This window comes from Diospyros lotus, chromosome 5, assembly GCF_014633365.1.
Source record: "Diospyros lotus cultivar Yz01 chromosome 5, ASM1463336v1, whole genome shotgun sequence".
Classification (NCBI taxonomy): Eukaryota; Viridiplantae; Streptophyta; class Magnoliopsida; order Ericales; family Ebenaceae; genus Diospyros; species Diospyros lotus.
The window spans coordinates 3,160,158-3,185,002 of NC_068342.1; the positions used below are offsets into that span (position 1 = coordinate 3,160,158).

Consider the following 24,845-nt stretch of genomic DNA (forward strand, 5'->3'; position numbering starts at 1 on the left):
TAGCTCAAAGATAATACAAAACTAACACTAATTAACATAGAATATTAGCATCTCTTTTAAATAGAGGTGATGGTTCTGTAAGAAAAAAGGATATTATAAGGATGTTACAGCTACCCAGCAAAAAAAAAAAAAAAAAGAAGGAAGGATTATAGCCATTGGTGCTATGAAAGCTCAGGGGAAGGGGGATCATTTATCTAGTATAACCATGCGTCATGTCCAACATCCAAAGCATTGCAAGGATGAGAGGTTTGTATCAAATTGAAAATGGGCACGGAGTAAAGGCAGAAGAAGACCAACAAAAACAAGGTTTCAATGGTATGAAGAACACAATTGCCCTAAGCTTGGCCAAAAGAAATTCCTTCATGAAGAGCCAATTAAGGATTCGCATTGATCTTTTTCTTGTTTAGTTGAGCAGTCAGCGACTTGTTTCCATCCTCAACATGTTCATGTTTCAAAACGAAAACCTGAAACTGAAAGTGCAAATATACATCTTCCCCTCCCTTTGAACCAGGCTTTTGAATGAATTACTACTAACTAATTTCGTGCAACTAGTTTAAAATATCAAAATGTTGCAAATGTGACCTAATCTTTCATCAATGTTAGGGCTTCTCGTTGACATTAGTTCTTAATTCGTCAATACTATCAGTAAGGCTACTGCTAGGACAAATAGCTTGTTTTGGATGCTCCACACACCACGGTCGCAACCTCTTCACAAGTTTTGATACATCTAATTATAAGCAACTCCAAATTCGTACAAGGTTCGGACCTTCAAAGTTTTCAATCCCCATAGCACACAAACGAAATCCGAGAATACCTGAACAGAGTACTTGACAGCGAGGCTAGCAACGGAGTCCCCACGGACCAAGTGGTGCGAAATCGCGAAGCGGCCGAGGCCATTGTCTCTCCAGAAGCTTCCGGAGCTGGGATTCCCGACGACGTCCTTCAACTTCCACGGCGCCTTGAAGGCCCTGGTCTGCATCTCCCGGTCGGAGGCCACAGACCACCACAACCTGCAAACGCACGCCGCCCGAGCTAGATCCACCACCGGGAGCTTCTCGAAGATTGTCCGGAGCACGTCCCTGCAAACTAGAGCCTCAAAGTTGGAGTTCATCGGCGACAGCACGGTGACCTCACCGCCGTTGGACCTGGCGGAGGAAGCGCAGCCCAGGGTTAGGGTTGGGGCGTTGGGAATTGTAAGGGAATGGGGATGGAGCGGTTGGAGGATGCCTTCGCCTTCGTCTTCGTCTTCGTTGCAACAACAATTCATTTTCAGTTATAGAGATGGGAAGAAGGGTGTGGCAATGGTGCTCCCCGGCGTATTTTAGTGCACCGCTGAAAAGGAGAGATTGCCAGTTGTCATAGCCGAGGCGGCGGCTTCGACGGGGACGTCCACTATCTTGCACCGTATGCGTACTGCGCACATTACATATTCTATTTCTTATTTAATTAAATTGTGTTTAAATTTAATATATATGCACAGAGTCACCACACCCATAATTTATATTTATATAGATAAAAGATATAAATATGAACTTAAACTTTATCCTTTTGAGTCATTTGGCATTTTAACTTGAGAATTGAGATACCTTCAACTCTTAATTTTGGAACAATCACACATTTTACCTGACAAATTTAAATTAATTATGCATCTAATTGATCTCTTTTTTCTGTTAGCATTACACACTTCATGCGTGATTAAAGAATATGATGGATCAATTGTACTGTCATGATTGACCCACAAACTAGGAGAAATAGGAAGACAACAAACCAACCATTGACCTCAATTGTGTCAATCGACCGATATCTCTCATGCAAAGAAGCACGAGAAAGACAACCAAGAGACCCACTGGATCGACCATTAACCTCCATCGCATCGATCGACCAATCTCCCTAGCACAAAAAAATATGAGAAAGACAACTGAAAACTTGAGATGCCGATCTGGCCTCCCTCTTCCAGATCAACCTTCATCGCGACTATGTTATATCAAGGTTCACATCATCGAACCGATTGCATGCCTCCCTAGTTGCCGACCCACTTCTGTCCGCCGTTGCCACCAACTCACCTCTTGTGTCCCTCACCAACGACCCACCAATGCCTCCCTCTCCAATCTCGCTGACATTATGGATGATAGCCTCATCGACAAATTTGTAGGCGGCGTTGTGGATGATAAGAGTTTGCATAGTGCATATAACTCATGGGCTCTCAATTGTCAAATGAGATGTGTGATTGTTCTAAAATTAAGATTTAAAATGACTCATAAAGATAAAGTTGAAGGGCATATTTATGTCTTTTGCCTATTAATATATATGGATAGCTCCTCTCAGTATCACTCAACTATCTTTATATATATAAAATTTAAATTATGAATTCATCAATTCCACGACGAGGAAGGCCAGAGCTTAAAATAAATCCAACTGGAGATGGAGAGAATACAATTACAGCTGAATGGATCAAGAAAGATCATCCTGTATGATGCGTGGCTTCCAGGAATGAAGAATTTTACAGACAGAAAGCGAAAAAAAAAACACTCTTCCTGGGCAGATGAACAGTGAACATACAGCATGGAGCTTTGGGTTGCACTGCAGCTGCCGTCTGGCAAAGACAAATAGCACAACTCAACTGGCCCATCCATGGTCCAGTCCATATGCATTCATAAAACCAGTAGCATGGGCGTGATCATGTTCGTGACTGCCGTGACCATGGTGGTGGTGGTGGTGGTGGTTGTTTCCTTCTGCCTCGTTCAACTGCTCATGAATATGCTCCGGTATTGGCTCTTCGTCCCTTTCTCTAACAGACTTTGGCAATGTAGACAGAAACTGAAAGATGCTTTTGGCTAGATCATCAGCTGCATTATCCTTGAACAGAATAAAACAATGGTATTCAGAATCCAAATGTAACAATATCCAACACCCTATAACTAAGACCAAAGATTTTTATAACTCAGTAACCAATATAGCAAATTATAGCACATTATCTCCCCATTGTGGGCAGTCCTAGTCAATCTACCTTTCCAACTCTTGAATTAGTATTGCAAAAGCAAACTTCTCTAGCACTTGTCCAAGGAAAGCAAAAGAGGCAACTTCTATTATATATTTTTCTTTTTTTTGGTTCACCATTTGAGAACTTTAACCAATTTCTGTCTGTCACATATCAAATAAGGAAATCAACATAAAGGAAGCTCAGCTCCAAGACTACAACTTTTAGAATTCCAGTCAGTTGTTAGTGAAGTAGCTGAAACTTAACATTCAGAAAAAGTAAAATGAACACTAGTAGATGATGGATATGCATCAGATGGATAATGAGTTGACAAACATCCAGACCATCTATTCTGCTAAAGAGCATAAAATATTTGATCAACTATAAAATATTTGCGCTGGATTCACAACAAACATCCCAACCATCTATCCTGCTAAACAGTATCTCCAGTACACAAGACTCCCACTCCACAAGAGTCAGGAGAGGGTCATTTTTATACGCAAACTGAACCTTATTCACTTTCTCTATTTTATGTGCATATTCTTAATCATATGATTAATATCATATCGATGGTAGAACATGTCACAGATCTGCAAACAAATCCATATTTAGTAGACATTTTTCAATTGTGAACCTGATAAATTCCCAGTCCGAGAATGTAAACTATATTCTTTGCCATACAGCCTCTGTGAATCCATTTTGCTATCCTTTCTAGTTCTCAAAAAACATTGATCAAGAGAACTCATCAAGCATTAGACAGATGTCATTTTAAAGGGAACCAACCCTTGACATTTCTTCTGAAACAAAGTCAGTATTTTTAGCACCCGCAGTAAAGAATCACTTTTATCGACTGCAACAAAATGTAGAGAACATCTCAAATGAACAAATTCATCATACACATTAGGAAAGATAAGAAGGATTTAAGATCCCCACCTGAGGCCAGCGACCACCAGAATGCATGACAAACGATGCTTTTGGAAGAGCATTGGTAACCTTCTGTCCCTCCTCAGTCCATTCCTTGGACCAACCACTAGACCAAATCACTTGCATTGGCAAACCGCTCACCCCTTCTGAATTACCCCATTCCACCAAATCAAAACTACAATTCATCTTCTTCCCCATTCCCAAAACCGCTCTCCTTCCATCCCTCCCTTTTAGAAGAATCCTATGAGCCTCTGCATCCAAACCACCAATCGACTTAGAACAACAAAATTCAAGAACCCTAACAAACACAAACCTAAACCCCACTACGAGCTCCCTAACCACTGGGATCTGCAATACCCACAAAGGCAAGGCCGAGGCACTTGATCTGGCATCAAGGACCGCTACACTCTTCACCAACCCCAGATTTTCAGACACCCAATTCGCGGCCAACCCCAATGCTGAGTCATGTAAAACTAAATTCACAGGTGCCAATCCCATTGCATCAACCACTTGCCCCAAAACCCTACCCATCTCTTCAGGCCCCACTTCAATTGCCCTAACAGCCTCCCTCCTCTGAACCCTAATCTCATTTTCTTCATAGTTCACATACCCCTTCTCAACCAACTCATCGAACCCCCAAAACAGTCCTTTCTCTTTAATCTCACTATAAATATCCCAAACCCTCCCTAAAACCCCAACTGGACCCTCTTCTACCACCATCACCGACTTGTCGGAAAACCCAGAACCGGGCAGATCGATGGCAACGGCACGTAGGCCTTTGAGGCCCAAAGACTTGACCACGTGGCGAAAGGCGTATGAACTACAACCCAAGCCATGAACAACTAGTACGTTTTCGGATTTGGGGGAACCTTCTTGGATGGTGAAGACTTCGATCGGGGGTTGGTTTGGAGCAGTCTGGACCTTGATAGTTCGGCCGGCTGCGTAGTGGCGGCGGAGGCCGTCGGGGAGGGAGAGGAACCAGGATTTTGGGTCCTGGTGAGAGAGGCTGGAGAGAGACAGGAAGAGGAGAGCGACGAGCGAAGCAGAGAGGGTGAAGTAGAACCAGAAGGAGAATGGGTTTGGGGAAGTGTGTTTGTGTGGCGGCGATGTGGTGGATTCAGGCGGTGATGGAGTTGGTGGGTCTGGTTCTTCGCTTATGATTGCCATTGTTGAGGGTTTCAGAGATCGGAGAAGGGCTGAAAAGTGGTGGCTCGATGGGAGAAGAAACGAAAAAGTGACTCTCAATCTTCCAAAGTCGAGAAAAAGAAACGAATACCGATTGCAAAGACATCTTCTTTTGCTTAATTCAATTGTTTCGATCCACCTCTCGCACTCACTGCTTCAGCTCTGACTGAGCAAACCCAAAAGAAAATGAAAGCAAATAATTATAAATGAAAAGAATAATAATGAGAACAGAAGAAGGAAGGTAAAAGTATTCTAACTTTTTATTTGCTTACTTAAATCAAATCTCACTTTTCAGAGGGGAAAAAATACGAATCCTACACTTAAAAGCCGTTCTAAATCCCATCTCCGACCACCTTAATTAAATATAAAAATTAATAATTAAATACATAATATCACTCATTTGATACACATAAATAAATAAAAAAATACAAATTTAGACAATGAATAACAAGCTATGCAAGCATTGCTGGCCCATCATTTCCGTCGCCTCTGTTAGTCAATTCATCTTTCACTGTTAGATTCAGTGATTGATATGTTTTTTCGTCATACTTAATGATCAATTCGTCTTTTTTCGCTATTCATTATGTTTAGTCGATCTCTTATATATTGAGATGACAATGATCCTCAGCGTGAGTTTCTTTCAATTTGTGGTTGGTTTTCGGCATTGACAAATTTTTGGTGATTAAGATTTAATTTGACAAGTGACATTTGAGAGCTGATTTTGGGATTAATGTTGCGAATTGAAATAAAGAAATCATTGGATATGATTTTATATTTATATATTTTTTTAAATCTCTTGTATATTTTTTTATTTATTTATTTAAGTGGACCGTAATAAAATGACAACGACAATAAGCCTTTATCTATTTTTTTCTTTATTCTTATTATTATTCTTTTTGAATGAAATTTATATTGAGTTATTCTTTGTTTTCTTCTATTTATTTTTAAGTTTCATCAAATTCAAATATATTTGTATAAATCCATATCTTTTTATCTATTCTAAGTTTGACAGAATTCAGATTTTGGTTTCATAATCTATTTTTTTTCCTTTTTTTTATCTCCTTATTATTCATGTTCTTATAATTTTTCTATTTACTTTTTTGTATTATTATATGTTTCACAAGACTCAAATATTGGTTTTATTGAGTTTTATCAAAATTTATTTTTTTATTATATTTTTCTGTTCATGGTTTAAGTTTGTTACACATTGCTAATAAACTTAGATGGATTACTGCATGTCAAACGGAACCGTTGGGTCTATTATATCATCGGTTAATTTTTTTATTTTTTATTTTTTAATTAAAAAGTAATAAATTAGCTATTTAACTCATTTATTTAACAATAAGGATGTTAAAATATATATATTTTTTCTAAATTTTCCAAACTTAAGGGGGTGTTATTTGCAATTACTCCAAATATATAATAAAAATAATAATGAGATGACAATATAAATAAAAAAAATTATATTAGAAAAAAATGTTCATGGAGCTAGACGGTACAGTATACAGTATATCACGAAACGACATCGTTTCGGTGTTCGAGCGGTCTTCTGCTCCTCCTCGGACAAACGGAGAGACCCGAGCCTTATCTCCACAGAGCCACAACTCCTCTCTCTCTCTCTAAAACGATGGAGTTGACAGCATCGACTTCGCTCTCTCTCTCTAGGGCTTTTGCCCCAACCATTTCTTCAAAGCTACACCCTCGCTACTTCCACTTCTTCTCCGTCTCCGTACCCATCTTCGCCAAATTCCAATCCACATCCTCAGTTCCCCCTAAATTCTCTTCATCGATCGTCCGCAGTTCCGGCTCCATCTCCGCCAAGCCATCCTCGGAGCTCAAAAAGAAGCGCGCCGATTCCCAGCAAGACCTCAAGCTTCGAGCTCTCCGAGAGCTCTTCTCCAAGCCTGGAATTGGTATTGACGCTTACATCATCCCTTCTCAGGACGCTCATCAGGTTCGTTCTTATCGTTTATAGAGTTTTTTCGTTGATTTTGCCATTGAGTTTCTGCTAGGTTTTCCCTTTATTGAGCTATATATGTCGCGAGATGTACGTAGAATGTGTAGCTCGCCGACTGTTTGTAAATTTGCTATGCTTGTTGGTTTCTCTCGAGGTTTGCAATTTGCTTGCGCCATTCTTGGTGATGGCAATGATGAGGGTATGGGTAGGGGAACCAAATCGTTTTCGCCTTAAATTTGTTCTACCATTTTATTTATTCAGTTGCCAGGCTATGAGTGAGAGTGATAAGGATACAGCTTGAAAGTATGTGGATTTAGCAATCTTCAATTTTCATTGGCCTCAAATGTGTGCCTTAATCACATTGGTGGTTAGAGAGAATTTATTTTTGTGGAACATTAAAAATTCCTAGTTGAGCTTATTTGGTTCCATTTTCTTTATATTTTACAATTTATTTATTGCTAAAACCTCTAAGAAAATGGTTTCTGCCATCAATTTGAACTTTTCCTCTGGGTTTCAGAGTGAATTTATTGCGGAAAACTATATGAGGAGGGCCTACATATCAGGATTTACTGGTAGTGCTGGCACCGCTGTTGTCACAAAAGATAAAGCAGCTCTTTGGACAGATGGACGATATTTTCTTCAGGTTTGAGACAATAACCCAGTGGTTTATTTGATGAAACAGTTCTAATTCCAATGTCAATTAGCTTGAGTATATAGACTGTACTTTGTTGTTGATAATTATAACCTCTAAATGATTAGGCCGAGAAGCAATTGAGTTCCAGCTGGATTCTCATGCGGGCTGGCAATTTGGGAGTACCTACCACTAGTGAATGGCTAAATAATGTTTTGGCTCCTGGCTGTAAAGTTGGTATTGATCCTGTGAGTACTACATAACATCCGATGATGTTTTCATCATCTACTATTTAATGCTGCATTATATCTTTATAAAAAATTGGAGCACTGTTTTTTCTTTTTCTGCCTTCATATACAATTGTCTTCATATCCTTTTTCATTATTGGTTTTTGGTTTTCTATCTTAAGTTGTTGACTTTATTTATTTTTCAATATAAAACAAATTTTTCTGGCTCGAGCTTAACTCAATTAAAATTGGTTTGGTTTGTGGCTCGGTTCATTAGCTCAACTCATTTTAACTGTATTCAGCCTGAAAAAAAAAAAAACCAAATAAATCTTACTTCAACACCCCAAAAATTAATTACATGGAAAAGAAAATGTATGGATCAAATATGCAATAATTTTGAAATGATAAATTTGCCATAATAAATTATATCTTGTCCTAATTAAATTTACTATAGGAAATTCATCAGGGGAAAAGTTAAATTTTTAATCACAAAAAAGTACTTTTTAATGCTTAAAATTTTAAGATTGAAAATTCTTTTCATATATTTTACTATTAAGATATAATAGAACGTGATGCACTATTAATATATATTATAACATATAAAATATATTATGTATATAAGAATTTTAGTATATATAATTCAATCGAGATAGGTCATGAACTAAATGAGTCAAACACATTGTGAATCGAGCTCGACTCATTTATTAAACAAGCTATATTTTTCATCTTGACTTCAACTCATTTGATTCATGAACCCAACTTATTGTGAAAATTAACAAGTTGAGTTGTGACAAGCTTGCAAGCTAGCTTGGCTCATTTCCAGGTCACTGCATAAGTAATTTTTCATGATTCAAAACAAAGTTTTATAATAACAAATATTTGGACAAGTGATATGCTGGGATTAGTACTAGTAGGTCATGAGTTCGATACTCGGCCTAAACAAGAGCCAAAGGCCTGCCTGCAATTTACTTCCTCTGCCGAAATCGAAGGCACGAGTGGCGGATGAGCACGTAGGGTGGTAATCCCAAGAAATCCCAACAACAAAAGTGAATTAAATAGAACCCTATGTTATAAATTTGTAAAGATTAACTCAAAGAAGGTATATATGAACATAACAATGGGATCTCATTTTTATTTTTAAACTCTATTAGTTCTGTTTTTAAAAAATTATAAACTAAAAAATATTCATAAAAATTATAGAAATTGCATATAGCTAGGGAAACTTTGGATATATAAATAATTATTAATTGCAGATCAATTTATTTTACATGACTTAGAGAAAAGAGATCATTAATTACAATTATTTATTTATCATTTTAACTATTCCAGCTATCACCATCTCAAGATATGAAAAAAATTATTATATTGCTGCTTATAAAAATGGTTGAATATCCATAATTTAGTGATATAGTTGTACCAGGGTAAATCGGATGCAAATTTGTTCTCATATGCTAAAACAATGTAGTTGCATTAGTGGAGCTCATGCAAGACAAAAATTTCTGTTCTAACAACCAGCAAGTATCATGTTTTTGTACACTACAAAGTTTCTTAGCTTGAGTGGTTGTATGCTATTGTGTGGAATTTTACCTTGATTTAATTTTCACCAATGGCAAACTTTGAACAAGGCCTTACAGAAGATAAGGCCATGGATAGAAATGACTGGCTACCTAGAATTTGTGTGACCAACCCCCCATAGTAAGATTAAGTTTTGATAATCTTGTTGTTGGCAACAACTTTGGACTAAAAGTATTAGCAAGCTTTTATGAGGATTGGAGGGTTGGATCTGAATTTCTTGTTCTGCATGACATTCACTTCCACTCCAATTGTTTTTCATTTTTCTAGCAGTGAATGGTATTCTTGTCTTTCTCCTCTTTATTTTTATACATACCTTTCTCTGTCTATTTTAAGCACTTCCGATTGCCTTGCACATGCTTATGTTTAATGCTATCTTATTTTGTATCTGAGAAGGGAGCAGTTTCTTTTTTCTTCTGATGCTGCAGAGGAATTGAAAGAGGAAATATCTAAGAAAAACCATGAGTTAGTGTACTTGTATGACATAAACCTAGTAGATAAAATATGGGGAGACTCAAGGCCAAAGCCTCCAAGCAGACCTATAAGAGTACATGACCTAAAATATGCCGGTGTTGATGTGGGATCAAAACTATCTTCCCTGAGGTCTGAACTCGGTGATGGTGGTTCCTCTGCAATTGTTATCTCCATGCTTGATGAAATTGCTTGGCTGCTGAACTTGGTAATCTTCCTCATCAAAATTCTTAAGCCTGATTTAGTTCCCTTCACTTGTTGGTATTACATTATTCTTAAATCTTCTGTTTTGTTTGATAAAATATCCAGGAGTTGTCATTTTCTGCTTTATGGCTGTGGATTTTTGTCTGTTAATGGTCTAATCATCCTTCAATCTTGTTTGTAGAGAGGGAATGATGTCCCACATTCGCCTGTTATGTATGCATACTTAATAGTGGAGATGGATGGAGCAAAATTGTTTATCGATAATTCTAAAGTCAGCATAGAAGTAATTGGCTACTTGAAGAATGCAGGCATAGAGTTGAGACCCTATGAATCAATTCTTTCGGAGGTAGAAAGGTGGGGTTGAGAGCTTTTTTGCAGATTTATTAGTAAGCTTCTCGTGATGAATATTTGTGTTCATAGAAAATAGATGGTCAGCATCTCACTTACAGGATCAAGATAGCATTTGGTTTTACTTTTTACGACATGCCTGGTCAAGTTTTCCCAGTTTGGTGGATCTTCTAAGCTTCCTCTCTGTTTTTTTCATTATGTACACCCTGTTCCCCTAGCTTGCATTTCCAACAAAAAGGCTTGAACCAAGTTAACTATAATAATAAATAATAAAATAAAGAAAGAAAGAATCCAGGCATCTTTCCGTGTTCCCACAATAGTAGAACTTTTTTATGACTGGAAAGTTCTTTATGGTTTCAGTTGTTTTCAAAATTCAAATGTGTCTTGGATTCTAATATATGACCATTAATGCATCTGATTTTAATTTATGTATCATTAATGCATCCGATTTACCCTGGTACAAGAAGAAACATACTCTGATTTGGTTACAGTACCTATGATATGCATACACAAGTTTTTCTAAAGTAGCAAACTGTTCTGGAATTGGATTATCCTTGTTTTGTTGCCATCATCAACATGCATTTCGGGGTTCACTTTGTGCAGAGCCATTGATAGCACACAGTTTCCTTTTACAGTTTGGCGATGAGAGGGGCACATCTTTGGTTGGATACTTCATCTGTTAATGCTGCTATTGTTAATACCTACAAGTCTGCATGTGAGAGATGTTATGGGAGCCTTGGGAATGAAAGCAACAAAAGCAAACATAATACCAAATCATATGATGGTTACAATGGTCAATCTGGGGGACCTGCTGCAGTTTACAGACCATCTCCCATTTCTATGGCAAAGGCTGTGAAAAATCATGCTGAATTAGAAGGAATGCTTAATTGTCATCTAAGGTAAATGGAAACAACCCTGGAACTTGAATTATTGCCTATAAGTGGATTGTGTACTGACTATATCTGATGGTTTCAAGGCAATATATTTGTAAGCACAACTGCACAAGCATTGTATTAGATGTTTAAACTAATGCATTATTTGAAATTCAAGTTCTACAAATCAGTAAATGCATTTTTAACAAAATTTTATGTGTTCCCAGGGGAAAAGGAATGTGGATACTGATGAATTTTTCTTGTATGTTTGGATGGATAGAAGACTAGTGGTTCTCATATCAAATAATTTGATTGCTATTTATTTTGCTCAACGTCTTTTTCTCTTCATATTATCTAGTTGAAGACAACATAATACAAGTCGAGATTTCTAGCGATGTAACAACTTTTATTCATTCCTCTTTCATTTAGTTTTTAGTTTTCATGTTCGAAGGGCAGAGATGAGTGCATGTTTCAACTCCCATTTTGAAAGTGGGATATTTTTACATTCCTATTAAACAAGGGTTTTTGGGGATTTTGGAGGTTAGAGATGATCAATCACTCTTTCATAACTGAATTTCTATATCTGTTTTTGAGTGAGAATTTAGAGGATAGAGTTGACTTCTAAATACTTTAAGGAACTTCATTTAGGTTTTAGACCTTTTAGTGGTCTCTATCTTTTGGGAGGTACTTTTCATGACCCCTTATTTAGTTTGAGATTAGTGTTACAAATTGCATGCTTAAGTGCGCTTTAAGTGCAAAGCTCGAAGTGCAGCATGCTTGGAGCTTTTTTTGTGTGAAGCTTAATGACTTTAGCTAAGTGTTTTTAAAGTGCACTTAAGTTGCGCTTTTACCTCAGCTCTAAAGAGCAAAAAAATGCGCTTTGGAAATATACGGGTTTTTTTTATCAAACAATATGACTGGTTTGATTTGTTTAAATTTTTGCAATAGTGTGGTGTCACATTCCTAGGGTTACTTAGGGTTGTGATTGGGATTAGGGGGAAAAATCAAAATGATAGAATTGAAGGAGGGAGAGAAATTAGTAGAAAAGGGAGGGAGAATTAGAGAGAAACGAGAGAGGGATAGAGAGAATTAGAAAGGAAGGAATTCCATTTCATTTCACATGATGTCCATCCTCTTACATTAGCCTTTTTATAGGCATAGCTAGTTGCTAACTGATTTCTTAACAGCATCCATGTGCTCCTAATAAGTTGCAAAATATCTCCTAACAAACTCTTATAACCCTATTGCAACAATGCCCCTCTATTGCTCCTAGGGTCATGACAATTCCCCCCTCCTTAAAAGGTTTCTTGTTTCCGAGAAACTTATTACCGTTGAGCTGTTGTTTCTTCATCCAATTCCCATCCTCATTGTCTATTTAATTTCTTTTTCTCTCTTTCTCTTTCTCTTTCTAGGCCCATTCCTTTTTGCCTTTATATTCCTTCTCTTTTGCTTTTCCTGCACTTGTAAAGTGTTGCAGATCTTCATGCAAAGGCTCTCTTTTCCCACTGATCTATAAGTCCCAACAACGTCTTGGGTCTTCATACATGAACTATGCCGGTACATGGTAGCAATTAGTAGTTTGACAACAACCTTTTCTCTCAACATCTTCCCAATTGCATGACAATTCCTCTGTTTAGCCCTAATGTTTTGCTCCCATAGCTCAATGACTAGTTCCATGCATTCTTCCAGTAAGCCATCTCCTTCTCTAGAACAAACTAGTACGCTAGTACTTCCATCATATCTAAATGGTTTGATATCCACAGGAGAACGCTAAATTATTATCTCTAGGGTAAGGCTGACCCCAACAATACTTGAAGGAATTGATTGGTAATCACTATGATATCCCCCAGTTGGTGGCATTAGGGCATCAACAAACACATAGTTCTCACTTTTCCACTCTCTTAAATAACTAAAGAGCTCTGATAATTCATCAAGTGCCTTACGTGTAAGCCTATCAATAAGAAGGGCACTTAACAGCCTAGGAAGGTCCTTGTTTGCAACTGTATAGAACCTTAGTCCTTTACCTGCAACCTATTTACAATCGCTTCTGTAAGGTTGAGTTCCTACTGAAGTTGTCGTTTTATTACTACCATTTTTTACTTTCTTTTGGATGACATGTGATGCGGTCACCAATCAAGACCCGGACCAAAGCCGACCCGACCATGCTGGAACAATATTTTAATATTTCTTAAGTTTTTAAAATTCTACTTGATTTAGGATTTTATTTCATGTTTCTACTTGATTTAGGATTCTACTTCATGTTTGATTAGGATTTATTTCTATTAGGATTCTAGTTGGATTTTGTTTTCCAAATATTAGATGGATTTGGATTAGCCAAATACTATAAATATGCCTAGGATCTAGAGTTTGTAATCAAGTTTTTCTTAATCAAATTTCAGTAACCGATTTGGGTTTTCTTAGCGAAACAGTTTTGTTTTTGCGTCTTCTTGAAAGCCAAGTTTCGGCCATTAAAGTTTGCTCTTTCAAGGGTTTATTTTGGTATGTTTTTTCACACATGCGCTACACGCTGCGTCAGGTGGTATCAGAGCGTTTAATCAACCAATCAGATGGCCAATCTTGAAGGTAACGGTAGCAACCAGCCTCGTGACGATGATCAGGGGTTGTCCGCAGTTTGGAGAGCAATCGAAGAACAGCAAGAAGTAACTCGTACTATCCAACAGCGATTAGAGCAACATAGCAACCAATTGGGCACCTTACTACGAGTTGATGATGACAAGAACCTGAATAATGGGGTGAATCAAGCCGGAGCGGGAAAATCACCCATTAATCATGTCCTTGTTAATCCTAGAAGACCAGTGATTGAAGATAGCGATGAAGATGATGATTTTGGTCAAGCAATAGCTAACCCTGGTGGTAGAGCGGTTAGGAGGAATGAGCATCAGCACAACCACTGGGGCAACGATGAGTATAAACTAAAAGTTGATATTCTTACCTTTAGTGGAGATCTTGATATTGAGGGGTTCTTGGATTGGATCACTGAGGTTGACTGTTTTTTCAAATACATGGAGATCCCAGATGAACGACAAGTAAAGTTAGTGGCTTACAGGTTGAAAGGCGGTGCATCTGTTTGGTGGGAGCGATTAAGAGAAACGAGATTGAGGGAAGGCTGACTGCCAGTTCAGACATAGAGACGAATGAAGCAGCTGTTAAGAGGTAGGTTTTTGCCCCCTGACTATGAACAATATATGTTTGAAGCTTATCAAAGATGTGCACAAGGAATAAAGAGTGTGAATGAATATACCTCTGAGTTTCTGCGATTGGCGGAGAGAAACCAATTGTTAGAAAATGACAATCAACAAGCAACTCGTTACTTGAATGGATTGAGGCCTGCTATTCGTGATAAAATTAGGGTTCAGATGGTTCTAAGTGTGCAAGAAGCAAGGAACTTAGCTTTAAAGGCTGAGTTAATGTTGAGTGAGAGATCTTGTAATGACAACTATCGTCGGTATAGTGGGAATGAAAATAAACAACTAGCTTTTGATAAAGGCAAGTCGGTTCAAGGAGCGCAACCCTCCAATCCATCCCATACAGTCAACCCTAATAAGGCTACAATGGGGGGAAACATTCGAGGTACTACTTCTAATCTTCCAAAATCCCCTAATCCTTATGCAAAGCCTATTCTTTTAAAATGTTTTAAGTGCAATGAGATTGGGCATCGATCTAGTGATTGTCCAAGGAGGAAAATAGTTAACATTGTAGAAAAGGAAGAGGAAGATGTTGCTGAAGAGTAAGTATATTGCGGGCCTGATGGGGAGGATGACGAAGAAGATTATGGACATGGGCAATATACCTGTGTAGTGAGGAAGTTAATGCTATCTCAAAAGAATGAAGATACTACTCAACGGCATAAGCTTTTTCGCACGAGATGTACGGTGAAAGGAAAAATCTTTGAGTTGATTATTGATAGTGGAAGTCAGGAGAACATCATAGGAAGAGACGTGGTGGCAAAGATGTAGTTAACTCCTGAAAAACATCCAAGCCCTTACATGATTGGATGGACCAAAGAAGTTGGTGGCATACATGTGGATGAACGTTGCAGGGTGCCTTTCTCTATTGGTAAGTACTCCGACGAAGTCTATTGTGATATTGTTGATATGGATGCTTGCCATATTTTATTTGGGAGGCCTTGGCAATTTGATGTGGATGCTAAGCACTCGGGTAGAAAGAACACATATCAGCTTGAGAAAGAAGGTGTGCGTTATACTTTGTTACCCATAGTGGAAAAGAATCAAACCAAAGCTTTTAAAGTGGAGGGGTGAAATTTTCTTACCATTACACATAAGCACACTAAGTTTGTGAGGGAGTGTAAGGATACTCGAGAGGTTCACTTATTGGTTATCAAGGGAGAGAGTGTGAGTGAGCCACTGAAGGTGAATCAAATTCCAGTGGAGGTGCAGGGATTGTTGGAGGAATTTCATGATGTGGTTCCTAATGAGCTACCTCCTATGAGAGATATTCAACACCACATTGACTTGGTTCCTGGTGCTAGCTTGCCTAACCTACCACACTACAGGATGAGTCCTAGGGAGAATGAGATTTGCGTTGACAGGTAGAGGAATTGTTGAGAAAAGGGCACATTCAGACTAGCATGAGTCCATGTGCAGTGCCAGCATTATTGACACCAAAGAAAGATGGGAGTTGGAGGATGTGTGTTGATAGTAGAGCCATTAACAAAATTACTATTGGGTATAAATTTCCAATTCCTAGGCTCGACGACATGCTTGATCAACTTGATGGGGCTGTGATTTTTACCAAAATTGATCTTAGAAGTGGTTATCATCAAATCAGAATTCGACCTAGAGATGAGTGGAAGACAACTTTCAAGACGAGAGATGGGTTGTTTGAGTGGTTAGTCATGCCCTTTGGACTAACCAATGCACCAAGCACTTTCATGAAACTAATGAACCAAGTATTACGTCCTTTCATTGGTAAATTCGTTGTGGTGTATTTTGATATACAATAAGTCTATTAATGGGCATGAAGGGCATATTCGGGAGGTGTTGAGTGTGTTGAGGGAAAACAAACTTTATGCTAATTTGAAGAAGTGTACTTTTATGAGTGAGAGCTTGTTGTTCTTGGGCTTTGTTATAAGCAAAGAGGGCGTAAAGGTAGATGAGAAAAAAGTGCAAGCTATTAGAGAGTGGCCAACCCCTAAAAATGTCAGTGATGTGCGAAGTTTCCATGGGTTAGCAACTTTCTATAGGCGGTTTATCAAACACTTTAGTAGTATTATGGCTCCAATTACTAAGTGTTTGAAGAAAAGAAAGTTCCATTGGGGTGAAGAACAAGAGCAAAGTTTCACCTTGATAAAAGAGAAATTATGTACCGCTCCTGTCTTAGCTCTGCCAAGCTTTGACAAATTGTTTGAGGTTGAGTGTGATGCAAGTGGAGTGGGTATAGGTGTTGTGTTGTCCCAAGAGAAGAGACCAATTGCATTTTTCAGTGAGAAGTTGTGTGAAGCCAGAAGAAAGTGGTCTACTTATGATAAGGAGTTTTATGCAGTAGTGAGGGCTCTTAAGACATGAGAACATTACTTGATTGCCAAAGAATTTGTTCTTTACACGGATCACTAAGCTCTTAAGTACTTGAGTAGCCAAAGGCAATTGAGGAGTGATATGCATGCTAGATGGTTTGCTTTTATTGATAAATTTCCATATAAAATTGTACATAAGTCGGGACAACATAATTGAGTGGCGGACGCTTTGAGTAGGCGTGTGGATTTGATCAAGACCCTTAGTGTTGAGATTGTTGGATTTGAGTGCTTGAAAGAATTATATGTGACAGACGAGGATTTCAAACATGTGTGGGAACAATGCATGTCTCAGCAACCATCAGGAGATTTCTATGTGCATGATGGGTTTCTCATGAAAGGAAATCAGTTGTGCATCCTTTGCACATCTCTTCGTGAGAAAATTATTCGGGATTTGCATGGTGGTGGCTTAGCAGGGCATCTTGGCAGAGACAAGACTATTGAAACTATTATGGGAAGGTATTATTGGCTAAGAGCAAGGAGAGATGCTTCTATTATTGTGGCGAGGTGTTATATATGTCAAACAACTAAGGAGCACTCTTCTAATGCCGGTCTCTACATGCCATTGCCTGTTCCCAATGCTATTTGGGACGATTTGTCTATGGACTTTGTGTTGGGTCTACCGCGAACCCAACGAGGTATGGATTCTGTTTTTGTAGTGGTTGACAGGTTTTCCAAGATGGCGCACTTTCTCCCATGCAAGAAGACAATAGATGCAATAACTACAGCCAAACTGTTTTTTAAGGAGATTGTTAGACTACATGAAGTCCCTAAAACTATTACTTCGGATCGTGATACAAGGTTTTTGAGTCACTTCTGGATTACCTTGTGGAGAATGTTCGATTCATCTTTGAATTTCAGTAGCACAGCACATCCCTAGACTGATGGACAGACAGAGGTGGTGAATCGTACCTTAGGAAATTTGATTCGCAGTGTTTGCAAAGACAAGCCAAGACAATGGGACCTAGTCATAGCTCAAGCGGAATTTGCCTACAACAACGCCGTGCATAGCTCAACAGGAAGATCACCATTCTCTATCGTATACATGAAAGTTCCTAATCATGCATTGGATTTGGTAAAATTGTCAAAGGTACCAGGTTTCAGTGTTGCAGCTAGTGACTTAGCCGAATACGTTCAAGCAGTTCAGGAAGATGTCAAGCAAAAGTTGCACGAGGCGAATAAGAAGTACAAGGCAGCAGTTGACAAGCATAGGAAAGACAAGGTATTTGCGGTTGGAGATGAAGTCATGATATTCTTGAAGAAGGAACGGATTCCTACAGGACAACAGAACAAGCTCAAGCCAAAGAAGTATGGTCCTTACAAGATTATAAAGAAGATCAATGATAATGCTTATGTTGTGGATTTGCCAAATCATATGGGTATTTCCAAAACATTCAATGTTGCTGATCTTTCTTTGTATTTGCCAGACGTTGAGTTGTCATACCCAGATCATAATTCGAGGACGAATTCTTCTTAAGTGGAGGTGAATGATGTGGTCATCAATCAAGACCCGGCCCAAAGCCGACCCGACCATGCCAGAACAATATTTTAATATTTCTTAAGTTTTTAAAATTCTACTTGATTTAAGATTTTATTTCATGTTTCTACTTGATTTAGGATTCTACTTCATGTTTGATTAGGATTTATTTCTATTAGGATTCTAGTTGGATTTTGTTTTCCAAATATTAGATGGATTTGGATTAGCCAAATACTATAAATATGCCTAGGATCTAGAGTTTGTAATCAAGTTTTTCTTAATCAAATTTTAGCAACTTATTTGGGTTTTCTTAGCGAAATAGTTTTGTTTTTGTGTCTTCTTGAAAGCCAAGTTTCGGTCATTGAAGTTTGCTCTTTCGAGAGTTTATTTTGGTGTGTTTTTTCACACATGCGCTACATGCTGCGTCACATGATGCAAAGAGCCTAGCTAAGACAAAATCTCTACCACCTTCTGCCTATGCTTTACCTTTATTCCTGTCCCATACCAAATTGCTCTCTGATAAACATATAATATTTCATAACGTTAGGAAGATGATTTTTGGTTTGTAACAAACCAATTTACAAAGGGTAATTGCAGCTTGTGGCCGAGCTCAATCTTGTCTTCCCCTCGAATAAAAAATTTGATAGTACCCCTATTGAGCTGTGGAAAGAAGACAACCCTTAAGCTGTACTTGTCAACTTTTTCATCAATCTTTGGCCACTCATCAATTTTCGGTGCAGAGAAAAAGTAGGTACCAACTTGGCTAGTATGATCTAAAGAAACTCTAGCCCGTTCTGTTGGATTTGGATCTTGGGTAATCTCATCTTCCGCTTAACTGTTAGCCGGCATCACCAATGAATCAATGTTTTGTTCCCATGCTACTTCATCATGATTTATTGGTTGTCCTTTAGATTTCTTGGAAATTGAAGAAGGATTCATTTCAACGGATTTCTCCTCTGTTGAAGCCTCAATAATTACTCCAGTCGCTGCCTTTCCTCCCTTGTCATCCTGAATGGTCTGCTCCATTTTAGGTCTTTCCTCACTTCTTGCAACAACTGGTTTGGATCTTAGGGTTTCAGTAGTCTTAGGAATACCTCTAATCTGCTGGCTACTCTTAGCATAACCGTTAGGCTGTCGCATGTGCTTTCTAGAAATGGCTTCCAATGTCGTGTCATAAAGCCTCACCCTCTCAGTTGCTTGTTAACACATCATCTTCACAATAAGTCACAGTGCATCGTCAAGTCCACTAATGAAACTCGATACAAAATAAGACTCGGTCAAGGTTGGATGGAACTTGAGCACAAGTGCTCTCAATTTCTCAAACTTGACCAAGTACTCCATAACTAAGCTTTCTTGTTTAAGCTTGTTGAGCTCCTCTTTATAACTCTCACCTCCGACCTGATCCATCTTAGAAAACACCATCGAAGGTTCATCAAATTTCCTTGATAGACCTTCCAATTTTTCGTCAATTCCATCCAACCTTTTGACAATTCTGTCTGTAGAGACCTAACACTTACTGATCAATATCATAATCGATTCATAATTCTAGCTAGTTGCCACTCGAACTTGCAGATCTGAAACTGTAGCATTCTTCTACTACAATTGTGTTTTGAATTATTTCATGCCTGTTCTGTCAGCCATGGCAAAAATTTTCACAAGAACAGATTTCCATGGCCTAGGATGAGTTTTGAACAATCTTCTGAAAATCGGCGGATTCTGAAACAACTGCTACTATTCACCTATTCCACCTCAATCACTGCTTTAATTTCAGTAAACCTAATATGCTGTGCAACCCTAATACCACCTAAACCTGATTGACTCAATTTAATTTCCTTTGAAAAGTTTTCGTAAATCAACTTACTTCGCTGCAATCTTTCTGAAAGCATAATTGCTTTTTGTTGCTAAGAATCAATTAGAAATTGCCTAGGTCTATACTTGATCAGCTTTGTTGTGATCTCCTGAAGATTGCCTACTCTTAGCGTCCCAAGTCACTAGAATCTTGTCACTGGCCGCTTGCCTATCTTGATTTGCTTAACTCACAAAGCAACAACTGAGATGCAACCATTTTATTGCACCTTCAAAATCTGAGTCTACCCGTGAAGAGTTGTCGGAATCACAATTGAAGTCATCAAACCTGCTCTACCTTCAAGATTCGTACAAGAACGCTAGATTGTTGCTGAGATTGCTTGGCTTATTTGTGGATCTTCTATTGGACTCACTAATTGCCGATCACCAGTCAGTTACCTGCCTACAAATTCCAATTGCTAAGCGATAGATCTGCCTTCGCCTGTAATGCGGGACTTCGAACAATTGGAGCAGGAGAAGTCGAAGGCTACGAAACTGCTCAGTTGCAGTCCCCAAGGGAATAGACATAGGTAGCGCGCCTCTCGAATCGCTTGTTACACCCGTTTCCAGTACTTGCTTCCAAATTTCGAGCCTCAATTGTAATTCAGTGGTCAAGGATGATTGACTCTCCGTTGCCTTCAAGTCGAACCAAGAGTTGATTGGGAATCGCCTGGCTCGGCTTTGTCAATTTGTTAGATTCGTTTCTGACTATGCTTCCCTTCTCACTACTATCTCCAATCCGCAACCGAAGACCACTAGCTCGGATGTAACTTTGTGAGAGTTTGCCTAGGTATTGCTTCGCGGCCTGAATCGCCTCAGTCACCTACAGATTCAGTCTCTCTAGAATCACTGTCGAAGTTGCTTGGGTCTATTTTGCCTTCACTCGCCTTCACAATCTAGACCTTAATCACTATTGAAAACTTCTAGATTTCTCAGTTGATGATCGTTGGCCTGTTTTGTCTTCAAAAGTCGAACAAAGACTGCCAGGGTTCACAACTGTAAATGATCAGCTCAGTTCACCTTTAATTCCGAGCTGAGAACTGCTATGGGTTGCAGGAATCACAATCGAAAATCGATTGGCTCTGATACCATTTGTCACATTCCTAGGGTTACCTAGGGTTGTGATTGGGATTAGGGGGAGAAATCATAATGATAGAATTGGAGGGAGAGAAATTAGCAAAAAAGGGAGGGAGAATTAAAGAGAAATGAGAGAGGGATAGTGAGAATTAGAAAGGAAGGAATTCCATTTCATTTCACATGATGTCCATCCTCTTACAATTAGTCTTTTTATAGGCATAACTACATGCTAACTTATTTCTTAACAGCATTCATGTACTCCTAACAACTTGCAAAATATCTCTTAATAAACTCTTATAACCCTATTACAATAATGTCCCTCTATTACTCCTAGGGTTATGACATGTGGCTGTTTGTATGGAATCCTTATCCAAAAAAAGTAATTGTTAGATCTTAGAAAGATTTAAATAAAATTATATATACATTTGTTAAAAAAAAAAAAAAAAAAAAGACAGCTATATTTACCAAACAAAAAATATTGAAGGAAACATGTAATTAGGTGTAAATTAGGGGTTGCTAATTTATTCCTAATTGTTGTAAATATTGTTTATTGATTGCAAGCCACGGATTGATTGATTGAGGATTGCTCTAACTTAGGGATTGATTAATTGGGGATTGTTGTAAATTAGGGATGATTTTTTTCCCTTATTCTTCTATCTGATCCTCTGTATACATCATGTTAATGAAATAGAATAGGTATTTTTGTGGCCAAACTTTTACGAAAAAACAAAAGAAGACTCACCAAAATAAAAAAATATAAAAAAAGCCTTAGCATATTCAAATCCTTTCAACTAGAGTTCAAACTAGTTTGTCTTCCAAGTTCTATCAGGACTAACAACTGACCAGATTGTATCCTTTTTTATCTCCCCTATGTGTTCTTGCTATGTTGCATGAACTTGTAAACTGTTATAAAATATGAATGACAAATGGTATCTCATCTTTTCTTAATTTTTAGCCTCATTCTGGTGTAGTTTTTTTAAAGATTGTTTTTTAATAGATTGTATTTTTTATACTTATAAAAGTTTATACTTTTTATTTTATTTATGTGTTCTTCACTTTGCTTAAGTGTGTGCTTTGCTTTGCACTTTGTGCTTTTGCGCTTAAGCTTTGTAGGCCATCTATGCTTTGCTTAGCGCTTTTCAAAAACACTGGTTGAGATGAACTCTTATTTGGGGACAGACGAGTGATCCTTTTCATTCTTTTCTATTTTTTGAAAGGGGGGAGAGTGCTGCATCAGTGTGTAATTATTTCTCAATGTAGTGTCCCATAACAAAACAATTCCCTTTGATAGCCGCTTATTGTATGTCCTCATGTTATTATTAAGAAATTATTTTTCTCGCTTAACGACAATCCCAAGTGGTTAACACTCAACCCATTAAACATTAACTTGCCAATGGTTTAACAACATTTACCTTTAACCAATATCTTCCTAAAACCAGTTCCTGGATACTTTTTAACCACCTTTAAGCTTAATCATCACTAACTCATTTTGGGCCCCAACAATTGCTAACCAACCTTGGTTAAACCCATGTACCCTACTTTTCCTCATACAATCTGATTAAGCCTGAGGTTTATGTTTAATGATTCACCCAACATTTTATTTTCCAAACCTTGCCAATACTCTTGGAGGTCATTTTATCCCTTTTTTAACAATTCAAACACCCGAAAAGTATAAATTAGAGAGTTTGACCCAAAACCTTTTAAATTTGATGTTTTTGGCTACTTTTCGATTACATGTTACCCCACCAATGAGTGACCTTAAGGCGTGTTCTAAATTGGCTTTTGGCCTCTTTAATATATGCATGGTCATGCTTGTTATGCAAAGAAAACACAAGTTCCATCTCTAAGCTTCTCTCATAAGCCCTAGGATTACCTAGTTTGTCCTTGGCACCGTGCCAAGCTTGGGCTTTAAACCACCATCCATTAGGGATATATGATCACACACAAACTATGGCTATCCTTCAAAATGAGATTTGAACATAGTTTCACACAAGTCATGAAAGCAATATAAACTTTTCAAGCAACCTGATCAACATTTTCTTCAAACCATCACAAGATCTCCAAGATCTAAGCAACCCTTACCTTATCCTAGGCTTGAGAAGACATTATATCTGACTTGATCTTGCTCCAATGGAATTCCGCCACCCGTTTTGAGATCCTTGAAGAATTCAACCATCCCAAATTTGAAAGAATGAATTGTTTTGCAATTCTATCTCTAGCTTTTATATTATATCCAAGGTAAAATTGGGGCCCTTAGTCAAGTTTCCGTCCTATGGTCCATATTAAACCAAGGGCAATCTTGTCATTTCCAGCCAAGATATTTCTCTAATATTATATTTTGATTTAATTTCTTACATGTTTATCCATCATTATCTTAAGATCAAATCTCAGTTGTTGATTTCAATCCTATAGCCATGAAAATTCTCAGTTATACCTATTTATTAATTCTTGGATTGTTAGAATGTTGTCTCAAGTAAATCCAACATATTTGCAGTAAGGATGCATCGGACTTTAGGGGGTATAGATAGGCAGTTTTCAGCTTTGTAAATAGATTTAAGTTGGGGGGCAAAATCGGAAATGTCTATACCGATTATAAGTTCCTAGAAGTTAACGCCCTATTTTCTATAAATAGGACAACAGTCTAGGCATAGGGATGCATTATTCATTCTCACGAGAAAGAGGAGAGAAAATGCTGTGTGTGTTAGAATAGTTTTTGTAATCTTGAAGTCTTGTAATTGTGAGAGTGAAGGATTGTACTGTGATCATTCTGAATCAGAGGTTGCTCTCAGGAGGTTTTAGAGGCTGGGTGTAGAGCCAATTCAATTGGCTTGAACTAAGATAAATCTATTGTCTCATGTGGTTTGCGTGTATTTCTTTCTTATTCAGTTTTATGTCTTCAAATTTCTGTTTTTTATTTCATGTTTGTGTTGTGGTTTGTTGGCCGGTGAGTTGAGAGTGATTGAGAGTGTGTTGGGCGGTATTTGATTGGTTTCTTGGGTGTGTTTAAAGGCTGCCAGTGCTCTCAATTTATAACATGGATATCCCAACATCAATGGACTAAAGACAAAAGAACTCTCCTTTCTATTCTTGGGGCCTCACCCCAAGTGCAGTGTCTTTTTCTTCATCACAAGGCTTAATCTTGTCGTGACACATGTTGCTAAAATATATGGCCAGAAATTAAAGTTGTGAGAATTAGTCTTAGCCACGATCATGTGCCAGAAATTAAAGATGTCTATTATTCTGCCCTAAGACCTGATAAAATAGGAAATATGGGACTATTATTATGCTTTTGGGGGCTGTTTAAGATGCTATATACATTACGTGAGAAAACTTCTTTGCTAAAATGGGTCTCTTGTGCTTGGTTAGAGAATTAAAGGGAAAGGACTTAGGCTTATGGGAATTGCCGTGAGTAAAAATTATAATACAAAGTATAAAATATGTAATTACTTTTTGTGACGGTGAGCCTTGGTAGCAACGGTAAGGTTCCTCCATTGTGACTGAAAGGTCATAGGTTCAAGTTGTGGAAA

The 24,845-nt window shown here is 38.0% G+C and overlaps 3 protein-coding genes across 12 annotated transcripts in view; 1 reads left to right on the forward strand and 2 right to left on the reverse strand.

The window, feature by feature from the left end:
• Positions 1–24,845, reverse strand: part of LOC127802700 (F-box protein At1g55000-like) — a 36,919-nt gene that overhangs the window by 2,379 nt on the left and 9,695 nt on the right. Inside the window, exon 2 of one of the 2 annotated variants that reach the window (XM_052338671.1) lies at positions 815–1,233. In XM_052338671.1, the coding sequence (XP_052194631.1) occupies positions 815–1,233 (419 nt within the window). Of the gene's footprint in view, positions 1–814; positions 1,333–24,845 lie in introns of those variants that run through there. The other variant, XM_052338672.1, reaches the window with a different exon arrangement.
• Positions 2,401–5,260, reverse strand: LOC127802697 (protein AUXIN RESPONSE 4-like). The gene is made up of 2 exons (XM_052338668.1): positions 3,911–5,260; positions 2,401–2,856 (listed from the first exon to the last, which is right to left on the reverse strand). Exons 1-2 carry the CDS (start codon positions 5,066–5,068, stop codon positions 2,617–2,619), a joined length of 1,398 nt encoding a protein of 465 aa, XP_052194628.1. The 5' UTR covers positions 5,069–5,260; the 3' UTR covers positions 2,401–2,616.
• LOC127802695 (aminopeptidase P2) overlaps positions 6,664–24,845 on the forward strand; it is a 65,103-nt gene continuing 46,921 nt past the window's right edge. For 3 of the 9 annotated variants that reach the window (XM_052338654.1, XM_052338655.1, XM_052338657.1), the window contains exons 1-6: positions 6,665–7,040; positions 7,561–7,686; positions 7,803–7,922; positions 9,877–10,152; positions 10,330–10,502; positions 11,132–11,395. In XM_052338654.1, the coding sequence (XP_052194614.1) occupies positions 6,714–7,040; positions 7,561–7,686; positions 7,803–7,922; positions 9,877–10,152; positions 10,330–10,502; positions 11,132–11,395 (1,286 nt within the window). In that variant the 5' untranslated portion in view covers positions 6,665–6,713. Of the gene's footprint in view, positions 7,041–7,560; positions 7,687–7,802; positions 7,923–9,876; positions 10,153–10,329; positions 10,503–11,131; positions 11,396–24,845 lie in introns of all 9 variants that reach the window. The other 6 variants (XM_052338658.1, XM_052338663.1, XM_052338660.1 and 3 more) reach the window with 5 other exon arrangements.

Bases quoted from the DNA above. Each gene is read 5' to 3' on its own strand.
- LOC127802697 (XM_052338668.1), bottom strand. From the start codon at position 5,068: ATGGCAATCATAAGCGAAGAACCAGACCCACCAACTCCATCACCGCCT. The intron at 2,857-3,910 runs GTGGGGATCTTA...ATTCTGTTCAAG, and splicing joins CTGGTGGTCGCTGGCCTCAG to GATAATGCAGCTGATGATCT.